Here is an 11,492-nt window from a genome sequence, read left to right as displayed (position 1 = left end):
AAAAAGGAAGCATTTCTGTATTCTAGATGCTTTCCTGGCATCATCTGTGCAAAGGTAATGAAAACGTTACGTTCCAGTTACCATAATTTCCAGTGTTACAAATCATATAAATAATATTGCTTATCATTCATAAAACACATTGGCACTAATCATTTTTTTTTGGTTCTTTTTTTCGGAGCTGGGGACCGAACCCAGGGCCTTGCGCTTCCTAGGCAAACGCTCTACCACTGAGCCAAATCCCCAACCCCGGCACTAATCGTTTTGATGTGTTTTTTTAACTCATTCCTAATGTAGATCTGATGAAGTGGAATTGTTCGCCTGCTCATTTATATATGAGGGAAGTGAGGTTTAAATTTCGAGCTAATTTCCCATTACTCTAAAGTAATAAATGGCAGAGTAAGACATCCACACCTTCTCTGGCTTCATGGCATGGCCTCGTGAGCAATGCAAGTCACGGTACCTTGGCAGGGAATTCCAAGGATCAGTACATGGCAGCTGAAAGTTGTCTTGGATGCAATACTGGGAGTAAGGCTCAAGTCAGCCAAGCCCCACCTCAGTATTCCTGAAACGGTACACCAGAATATGTTAGAGAGCGAGGAGACTAAACTAATCATCTGGTTGTCCTCAGCAGGTTGTATACATCCATTACTGAGGGTTCATAATTATGTTGGTCTTTATGGGGATGGAAAGGAACACTTATTTAGATCGCCACCTCCTACTATGTGCGACTACAGTGGAGACAATGCCTTAAGACCAAAGTTTTTGTTTTGTTCGTGTGTGTGTGTGTGTGTGTGTGTGAGTCTGTGTGTGTGTGTGTGTGTGTGTGTGTGTGTGTACATGCATACAAGTGCAGTGTATAAAGTATGGACTAATACATTTCTCTTCTACCTTATTCATTGAAGCAGCATTTCTCAGTCAAAACCAGAGTTCTCCAATATGACTACACTTGACAGCTATCTTGCCCTGGGTATCTGCCCTAACTCTTCCTCCCTGGACTGGGATTCTATGTGAGCAACAAAGCCTACTCATCATTTACCTGAGACCTGTGAGCCATCTCCTCAACTGCTAAGGTTCAAGTCCCGGTGTTGGGCCCATCTCCTTTACTTTTGTTTTCTTATTTTTTTTGTCTTGGTCATAATATCAGAACCAGGTTAAGGTATGACTGGCTCACTCAAACAATCACTCAAATCCCACAAACAAATGTGTCCTAATAAGGAGGAGGACCCTGCTGACTCTTTGTTCTGTAAAGTCTTACCTTAACAGATGAGTTAAAGGATGGGATTATTCTAGTAGGTGATTGTGGATGCTGTTGTTGATGTTGAAGGAGGCTGGCAAATGAGGGGCCACAGCTGTGTCAATTATAATAACAGATACAAAGCTGAGTGTGGTAGTGCATACCTATATTCTCAATACTCGCAAAGATCACAAGTTCAAATCCAACCTGGGCTACATAGTAAGTCCAATGGAAGCCTGGGCTACATCGTAAATCCCAGGCCAGCTTGGGCTACAGAATAAGTCCATGTCTAGCCTGGGCTACATAGTAAGTCCAAGGACAACCTGGGCTACATAGAAAGTCCAAGGTCTGCTTGGCCTACTTACATGACTCTTCTCCAAACAACAACAGTTTTTTTTTTTCTTTTTTGGTTTCTGTCTCTTCTATTTCCGGTACACCAATTCCAGTGCTGTAGTTTGGGGTTGTGGAGGAGAACTTTCGTCATGTCTGATGGTCCAGGATTTCCCAAGCAGCATGGCAAACAAAACAGTGCAGCAAACAAGTCCGTTTCGATTGTTGAAGAAAAATATGACACATGGAAAGTGCTGTCTGAAGAAATGGCTCTAAGATGAGACAACGCCTCGGGAGACTGGGCTTGAATCTTGTGCTAGTTTCCTCATGATGAAAACAATGATGTTCTAAACCACATTCTGTTTTGGGAATACAATGCTGTGCTTCCATTTCAACAGTGCATTATCTCCATATGGCAACCCTGGAAATCTTGTCTGATATTAAACAGATTATAGGAGAGACAGGTAGAGAATAAACACTGTCATTAAAAAGGGATTATACGATGAATATTTTTTTAATTTTTGTCTGTCGTACCAGGTTCAGTGTTCTGCATAAACTCTAAAACACGACAATTACTTTTTGTTTTTAAAATTGCCAAAGAGAATGGACCTTATACTTTCTATCTAGGTCTAATTGAGACGATGAAATTCCATTCAATGCTTTAAAAAAGAAAACAAATTGTGTTTCATTGTCTTTTTTTGTTAATTTCTTATTTTTAGTGTTTTGGGGTTCATTTTAACAATTATTTTTTTCATTGAATTAATTATTTTCTTATTTTCTAGTGTAGATAAAAATTTAGGTTGCTGGTCTTTGTTTCTAATCTAAGAATTATTGTTTTAAATAAAGTTTCCTCTTAGCACCGTCATAGTTATGTCTTACATATTTTGATAGTATGTTTCCTATCTTCTTCTTTTTTTCTTACTGTTACATAATTTAATTATTTCTTGACATATGTATTACTTGTGAATGTGTAATTTAATGTTTCTAGACTGGGAGACTCCTGTTGTCTCTCATTGAAGACTTCTATTTTAGTTTTGTTGTATTAGCAGAACACATCCCTAGGGGCTGGAGATGCAGCTCAGTGGACAGAGTGCTCACTTGGCTCTCACACAGCTCTGGTCTCCACCTACAGTGGTGTGGTGGTACATGCCCATAGTCCCTTTACCAGGAGAAGAATCAAGACTTCAAAATCATCTTGGGTGCATAGTGTGTTTGAGGCCAGCCTGGGCTACATGAAACCTGTATAAACATATATGTCCCAAAACACATCTTTTCTTAGGCATTTTCCACACTTTGTTCTATGGTTTCTGAGTGTCTGAAAAGTCCAGGGGTACTTGAAGGAAAAGAACAACCTGGTGCTACTAGGGACTGTTAGTTCAGAGACATTGCCTGGTGAAGCCATCTCATCCTAGCTGGTTTCTGCCTGCCTCTGTTGCTGATGGGCTGATGTGTGTCCACAGCTTTACTCATAATTGCCCTGCTTCATTTTTAGCTGGACACATTCTTGCTTCCTGGTAAGGCTTTGATGGAGTAGTGACATAAAGAATTGGGGTATCCTTCATGCCCACTGATTCTCTCAACAATAAGGTCTTTCTCTGTAGAAATAGTTTCTCTGTTGCATACATTATCAGAAATAAATAAAACACTCTTTTGTGTTTTATTTTGACACTGAGTTTCATTATGTAGGTAGGGCTGGCCTGAAACTCACTTTATTAACCTGGTAGGCATTGAACTCACAGAAATCACCTTACTTCTGAGTACTGGGATTAAAGGGACATACCTGGCTCCTTCTCTTTTTAATTTGTTTTTTTAATTTTTCTCTATGGTGTGTGTGTGTGTGTGTGTGTGTGTGTGTGTGTGTGTGTGTGTGTTTTGACCAAAGAGTCTATCAGATCCTCTGAACCCTGATCCTCTGTAAGAGCAACCAGTGTTCCTATGCAGTAGGCCATCTCACCAACCCCTTCTGCCTGTTTTGTAGGTTTCTCATTGACGACACTTGAATCCTGGCTTTAAAATCCTTGTTGACAATTCTGACAATGGTTTTCTCTTGGTGTCACCACCAGGGAACTGGTTTTTCTCCTCTGCTTTTCATTTAGGGGGATTGTCATGGTGTGACGTGATTTCCATTTTGACACCACTTGTCTAGATGTCAGTAGTCCTGACACTGTGGGTACAGTGGCTGTGTATCCTTCATAAACTTTTGGTGGTGTATTGTTTTTTTTTTGGGTTTGCCTGATTGAATAAAAGGGATTATAACTCCAGTTCATACCAACAGACATATTTTAGACGGGTCAGGAAGAGTGATTTCCAACCTTCCTAACACAACCTTTTAATACAGCTCCACCAACTGTAACATTATTTCATTGCTACTTCATAACTTTAATTTTGCTATAGTTATGAGTTGTAATGTAAATATCTGGAATACAGCATATATGATATGTGACTCCTGTGCAAGGGCAATTTGAGCTCCCAAAGCGGTCTCAATCCAAGGATTAAGGACCACTGATCTGGACTTAGTGGGATGCCCTTACCGACGTAGATGGGTTTCCCAGTGTTGGTGGGGAGGAGTCTCCTCTCTTGAAGGCAAAGGATCTTCCAAGATCAGGCTTTTTCCTGGGTCCCTCTATAATAGTGTACACACTCTTGATGGTTACTGATGTATCAAGTGACTCCAGGCAGTTTTCTTTCACATCCTCGAAGATAGGATTCTAAAAAGGGTTCTGCTAGACAAAAGCAGTGGCTGAAGCTATCCCTAGTGATCTTTCCCTTTTCCTAATGGCTCCTTGTCCACGAAAGGCCAACAGTAGATGTCTGAGTCCATTCTAAGCTGCAACTTTCCAATCTACACTCTTCCTCTGTGCTGTTTCTTTAACAAAGAGCACTCATGCTAAACCTGAAACCATCTTGTCTTCAGTCAGCACTAACAACCTAGTCCTCTCTGCCAGCTATGCTTTCCCATATGACCCAGCTGCTCACAATTCTGAGGCATGTTCATGCTTCTATGGACAAACAGAATGGCACTGATTGGCTAGTGTATAATGACACAGATTCTGTATTATTATGATTCAGAAACCTGTAAATACAAGATGAAGAGACCATCGGCAGAGGAAGGAGTTCTTGTGGGATGTTGTCACCACAGAAGGGATCCAGGGGGCTAGGAATAAAAGAGAGGGAGCCAAACTCCTTTTTCATAATTTAACCTTTTTCCACAATAGCATCATTAATGGATCTTTATTTGTAGGTTGCATCCCTCTTAACCTAATCAATTCTTCACAACTACATTCCCACTGGGGATTAATCTTCAGAAAATAAATGTTGGGTGATCACATTCAAACCAGAGATGATGGTGAATATTTGGAAATCTATAGTGGGGGTGGGTATTATTCTTCCCACGTGGTGTACCCTTAAGATCTCTAACTACCTCCTTCCCCACGGTAGCCTCACTGAATGACATGAATTCCGGGTTATTAATGAGGTACAGAAACCAAAGCTCATTGCCATATCCTGTCACAAGTATCAAGCTCGCAACAGCAAGAGCCCAGTGGGAAGGAAAATATGAATAAACTTTATGGTATCTCTAAAGCATAAACCCCCAATTTAATCAAAACATTGTTTTAGACTCAGCTCTCTTATATCGATATTCTTTAAATGTACAAGTCAGTGGGCTTGCATGTGACTCCTAGTACAGGTTTATACTGTACATTAGCCATCTTCTTTCTCACAACTCACCACCATTTCCACCTGCACACACACACACACACTCACACACACACACACACTCACACACACACACACACACACATACACACACACACACCCTGCTGCTCCCCTTCCTTTTCCTAAATGCCCAATTTCACATAATATCCCTTATTAAAATCTAAATTTTGCAATCATCTGTTTGAGTCTGGCTTGTTTCACTTAATATACTGTATTTTACAGTTCCATCCATTTTTCTGAGAACAAAACGCTTTGCTCTTACACATAGATGAAAATCACATCAATGTATATCAACTTTTTTAAGCCATTCATCCAGTGACCAACAGCTAAGGTTATTCCAATGGCTTGTCTATTGCACACAGTGTGGCAATCAGAATGAATGTGCAGGGGTCCTGGTTAGTTTTTATTGTCAGTTTGACTCAACCTGGGAAAAAGGAGCCTCAGCTGAAGAATTGCCTCCATCAGAACGTCCTTTGGCACATTTGTAAGGATTCTTTTTTGATGGTTGATGTAGAAGGGTCTAGCCCACTATGCATAGTGTCATCCCCTATGAAGGTGGCCCTGGGTTGTATGAGAAGGAGAGAAAGCTGAGTAGGTCATGGATAGCAATCCAGTACTCAGCATTTCTAAGTTGTCTCTGCTTCCTTTCCTGCCTCTAGAGTCCTGCCTGAGTTCCTGCCCCTACTTTGCTCAGTAACAGACTGGTACTTAGAAGCCTAGAGTGTGAAAATTTTCCTCCTCAAGTTGATGGCTATGATGAGATTATTCTTCTTGTTGCCTACTTGTTCTTCACTTTTTTGAAAGTTCTGTCTGTTTAATGTTCTTAAAATGATGATATCACATGTTTTCTCATGGGCTCTCTGTCTCTCACCGTGTCTCTCTCTGTCTCTGTCTCTGTCTCTCTCTGTATTTGTGTGTTTGAGTATGTATATGTGTATGTTTGTGTGTGTGTTTGTGTGTGCATGTGTGTGTGTTTGTGTGTGTATGTATGTGTGTGTTTGTGTTTCTATGAGTGTTTCTGTGTGTATGTGCGTATGTTTGTGTATGTGTGTGTGTGTGTGTGTGTGTGTGTGTGTGTGTGTGTGCTTTCCAGGGTTAAAAAAAATCCCCAATGCTTTAAATCTCTGCAGGTGCCTAGAGAAGGAAGATTAAGGGGAGAGAGGGGGGGAATTCATGTCATTTGAGTTAACCCCACATTGAGGTCAGCCACATAGTCGACCAACAGTCACATAATGGCAGAGTAGTCATAAGAGCAGAGAGAGAGTAAAACTCAAAGTGTGAAAGAAAATGTGCTTAAAACTACGATAGAAGGAGAAAAAGAAGACGGTGCACTTAGAAAATTGGACAGATTTTAAAAAGCTGACATAAGTTGTTAAGCTCTAAGTACATTTAAAAAATTATAATGTTAAAGTGGATGGGAATTATTGGGAAGAGGGAAGGGATGGTCAGAGTGTAGTGGGGACAGGGGAGGGTTCTAAAAAGAATTCTTTTGAAGATCTGAAGAACTATGTGACACAAACAATTAAAGTGGCCTGTAATTTACAGGTAAATTCCATACTTACCTGGATCCAGTATTCTGTCTACCCATATTTCAAAAACAAAATTACCTCATCTATTTCATCCTGTTTTACTGCATTTGATCTAATAAATTCCTTGTAATCAGAAGTGCTGATAAATTTTAAAGACATTTAAAATATGACTGGTCGATATTGGGTTTGTGATAAGTTTATTCCGACTTTGGAAGCAGGTCCAGGAGCTAATTTTTCCTCGCTCTTTGCAAAGATCCATAATTCATGATTGCCATTGTCTTCAATACAAGGTATTTAATCTTGTCAAATTCCAGCTTTGTTTCAATAAAAATGGCCCTCCTCTAATTGTGGGTTTTGATAGAGCTAATTTTGTTGTTCTATCCTGTGTGCTGCCTCGGAAAGAGAGCCTAGCAATATTTCTGATACGGAGAATAACTTAAAGTTAACCAAAGAAAACATAGGAGCTGGGAAAATAACCACCAAGGATGTTGGTGACTCAGAAACCAAAGAGTTTTTCAGAAAAATAAAAAGCATGAAAAGAGCTACTTGGGCAGACTGTGACTCGAGTCATCAGAATATTTGGGTGGGGACTTTATTTTGGTTCACCAGGAGGCTACATGAGAAGCTAAAACCTAGATGCTGGAAGTTTCTAAGCGTAACTAGGGAAGGAACTGGCCTGAGAGGGGTTCTATGACGTAAGCAGAGCCTGGATGATGTCACAGAGCACAAGGGCGGAGGTTGCGCATCTCTTCCACTTGGAGGCGCTAGACTACTTTGAAGGTGGGTTCACTATCTTCGGAGCGGGGTGTGAAAGCTAGTTCAGCTCCTGAACCCCACAACTGTTCAACAACCTATTGGTGCCTGACCGGTTTCAGAAGACAGAATCTGGACGACTAGGACATTTTCTTTTGGTAAATACGTTTATGAAGATAACTGGGACCCTTGTAGCACAGAAAGCTAAAAGTTTTCCCTCGTACAGCAAGTAACCTTACGTTCTAATGTCTTCCACGTTTGAGAGCTAGGCAGATGGTCTAGGCTAGTCAGTCTCCGGAGTTTATTATTCTTTGCTAACAATATCTAATTCAAAATTCTACTAAAATGCCAAAGCTCCTCTCTGTGCCTGTGTATTTTTGGAGAAAATATTTCTCTTTTTTTTTTTTTTTTTTTTTTAATGGAGCTGAGGAACCCAGGGCCCTGTGCTTGCTACGCAACTGCTCTACCACTGAGTTAAATCCCAACCCCAGTAGATATTATTTCTAAAAGGCTATTGTTGCCTACACAAAAGACTCTTGTTGCGGTCGAAAATGCAACAGCTTCGGGGAATAAACCTGGGGCTGGGTCAGGATGCACAGTAGAGAAGGCCAGTGGACTGCTGTGCTTTGTCTCTGGGCAGATACTTGTGGATGTTGCCAAATAGCTCATAGTTAGAGGGTAGAGAAGGGGTGTGGCCACCCTTCTGGCTCCTTTGCTATCCTTTCTCTGTTCTGCTTGCTTAAAGTGGGGACAAGGATACTTAATCCCACACTGACCTAGCCATTCAAGGAGATGTTCCTCAGCATAGGCAAAGTGCCTCGGGCTGAAGAAATATGTCTAAATATGTTATTCTGAGCTGTAGAGAACCATTTTTTCATTTTCCTTTGAACTTTAGATTTTGATTTATGAGATTGGGTTTTTCTGTGGGTAGTTTTGTCTATCCTGGAACTAATTCTGTAAACCAGCCTGGCCTTGATCTCACAGAGGTCTGCTTCCCTCTGCTTCTGGAGTGCTGGAATTAAAGGTGTGCTCCACCATTGCCCAGCACTTCTATGAACTTCTGATTATGACAGCATTAGATTCAGATGCTCAAACCTGTTTACCATCGCCTTCCTCACCTGCTCCAAAGTTCTCATAGACAAGAGCCTTGGTCCAGCACCCTCCCCAACCCCACCCCCATTGTTATTGCAGGTACTCATATGACAGAGGTACCAGCTTTGTCTCTGGTTTAAGCAGGTGAGCTCTTCAAACCCAGGCCATGGGAAAGTATGAAGCCTGAACGCAGAACAATAGCCACAAGACAGTGGACCAGGAGTACCGTGGCCTACCACACTAGGTCTACAGCCAAGAAGAAGAGGGTGTCTGTGAGGAGGATGAGCACACCATCCTTCCAGAAGCGGAAGAGGAAGAGGCCTTCTCCCCAGTCCCTGGGGAACATTGTGGGGTGCAGAATTTCACACGGATGGAAGGAAGGTGATGAGCCCGTCACCCAATGGAAGGCCATAGTTCTAGATCAACTGCCAACAAATCCCTCTCTCTATCTGGTCAAGTATGATGGAGTTGATTGTGTCTATGGACTGGCACTTCACAGTGATGAGAGGATTTTAAAGCTTAAGGTCTTGACTCACAAAGTTGTGTTTCCTCAAGTGAAAGACGCCCAACTCGCAAGTGCCATGGTTGGCCGTGCTGTGGAGCATAAATTTGAGGGCAAACATGGCTCTAAGGACAACTGGAGGGGGGTGGTCCTAGCCCAGGTGCCAATCATGAAGGACTGGTTTTACATCACCTATGAGAAAGATCCAGTCCTATATATCTATCAACTCCTGGATGATTACACAGAAGGTAATCTCCGTATCATTCCAGAGATTTCGCCAGCAGAGGTGAAGTCAGAAGTTGGCAGCGACATCTTAACAGGTCAATGTGTGCAGTTCACCAGAAGTGACGGGTCCAAAAAGATCGGCAAAGTCATTTACCAAGTTCTAGCCAAGCCTTCCGTGTACTTCATCAAGTTTGATGGCGACGTCCACATCTATGTCTATAATCTGATGGAAAAGATCCATTAAGGTGAAATTCACAAAGTGAGGGGACATATATGGGGAATTTATAGGATTGGGGTGAAAATGTTTGTTTTTCTGTGTTTCAGATACCCAATGGCCTTTGACATCCCCAGTATCTTTTCCAGTGGAATTTGTTTTTGCTCTAAAAATTAAAATGTGTGATGTGATGTGTTGTGTATGCACACTTTTGTGGAGGAGACTGGCTGTGGTGGATGGAACATTGAGAGGAAGCCGGAAAGTTCAAGGCTGTGAACAGTAAGTCTAATGTCACATACACTAAAACAAACAGTACTGAGCTAGTCTGGTCTTTAGGGAGAGGAAAAAACTGGAGATAAGGCTTAGAGGACCAGGGATGGCACAGGGAAAAAAAAAGATGGATGTTTAGGAAGCAGTGGAGAGGGGCCAGAAATAGATAGACTCTCTGAGGGGAAGTTTGAGGGAGAAACAGATAGTTGGCGAAAGAGTGGCAGGTAACAGAGAGGTGGTCTTGGAACTCAAGGGGAAACCCAATAAACTGATCGAAGCAGACTCAGAATCAGAGAAGATCAGGGATTGTTTGACTAACAAAACCTAATGAAACCTGTTTCACATATGTAGATGTATTATTTTTATTTATCTGGGTAGGGCAAGGAATGAATACAGGAGACCACAGTGACAAGAATAGTCAGGTCCCCTGGAGCTGAAATTAAAGGTGGTTGGGAGCCATCGGACATGAGCTCAAAGAACAAATCCCAGTCCTCTTTCAAAGCAGATGAGCTCTTAATCCATTGGTTATCTCTGAAGGCCCCTAAAGTCATCTTTTTAAATAAATCCAACCTTCACATGCAGAGAAGAGACCAGGATGAGGGTAAGAAAGAATAAATTGATGGTGATGTGGAAGAAAGACTAAAGAACACATGTGGGAGTTGAGGATACTGAGGGACGAAGGAATTCCAAGATGGAGTTCTCAAAAAGTGAAGCAGGAGACCGAGGAAGAACAGAAAGGGTCTCGAATGACTTGAACTTGGGCCACATCCATATTGGTCTCTTTGCTTCCTTAAAGAACAGCCAAGCTATCACTACAGAGGGTGGATGTGAGGTGGTGGCTTCCCCAGAGGACATTTTGACGAGGATAACTCAAGAATAGTGAATGCCAAATTAAGTTTATATCTATCGATTCTTGAAAGTGCCATAAAGCCCATTATTTTGTATGATCAGTAAAAAGAAATTTAAAAAAGAACATGAGGATGCCATGAGCTTATGTCAGGTATTACGTGGATCCTTTGTTTAGCTTCCCTGAGCACTGTTAGACTCTGTTGGATCCTGTAATATTTTTGAGGTCTCTTCTGAATGCCCCTAGATGACCTAAAAGGGCTCCTGCACTGGCTTATCTTGCCTGACTCTCCTTCGACTGGATGGCTTCCTACAGACCTCTGGGCCCTTTTACCTTATCTAGCCCCAGGAAGTTCCCATCTTTTACTCACATGAAAGCTTATCCTCAGAAAACTCTTGATGGTGCATCCAATGCAGAGGTGCTGATCTCTCCTATGCCATTTGCCGTGACATTAAAATGCTTTGCGGTTCCTGACCACGTAGCTCTCTCCTCCTGAGAAGCTCCTGTGCACTACATGGGGACTCTCTGAGCCACATCTACACTCCAAGTGTTTCTTTGTAGGCAACCTTACCTTCTACTCATTCATTGCTGTTTCTTCTCTCAAGAATAAGTTTCTCATTGTAGGACTTGAAAATATTTTCTATCTTTGATTAATTCTGCTGTTTGGAATTTTTATACTGGCTGGTTGTCTACCAGTTTCATTTCTGCGAAAAGACACCATGACCAATGCAACTTATAAGGGATAAAATTTTCTGGGGGGGGGTTCTATTATTTTCAGA

The 11,492-nt window shown here is 41.7% G+C and overlaps 1 protein-coding gene across 4 annotated transcripts; it reads left to right on the top strand.

Annotated features, from left to right (window-relative positions):
• Positions 1 to 7,522: 7,522 nt before the first annotated feature.
• Positions 7,523 to 9,787, top strand: LOC147998033 (Y-linked testis-specific protein 1-like). Of its 4 annotated transcripts, none has more exons than XM_087601321.1 (3): positions 7,523 to 7,721; positions 8,755 to 9,627; positions 9,707 to 9,787. In XM_087601321.1, exon 2 carries the CDS (start codon positions 8,832 to 8,834, stop codon positions 9,624 to 9,626), a length of 795 nt encoding a protein of 264 aa, XP_087457447.1. In that variant the 5' UTR covers positions 7,523 to 7,721; positions 8,755 to 8,831; the 3' UTR covers position 9,627; positions 9,707 to 9,787. The 4 variants fall into 4 exon arrangements, with proteins under 4 accessions (XP_087457447.1, XP_087457450.1, XP_087457448.1 ...); XM_087601324.1 differs by having other exon boundaries at positions 7,544 to 7,590; positions 8,800 to 9,627; XM_087601322.1 differs by having other exon boundaries at positions 7,576 to 7,590.
• The last annotated feature ends 1,705 nt before the right edge of the window (positions 9,788 to 11,492 follow it).

This window comes from Rattus norvegicus, chromosome Y (genome assembly GCF_021556685.1).
Source record: "Rattus norvegicus strain SHRSP/BbbUtx chromosome Y, alternate assembly SHRSP_T2T, whole genome shotgun sequence".
Classification (NCBI taxonomy): domain Eukaryota; kingdom Metazoa; phylum Chordata; class Mammalia; order Rodentia; family Muridae; genus Rattus; species Rattus norvegicus.
The sequence above is the reverse complement of the archived record's forward strand: the minus strand, read 5'-3'. Positions and strand labels throughout refer to the sequence as shown.

Coding starts and splice junctions, on each gene's coding strand:
- LOC147998033 (XM_087601321.1), top strand. CDS start 8,832: ATGAAGCCTGAACGCAGAACAATAGCCACAAGACAGTGGACCAGGAGT.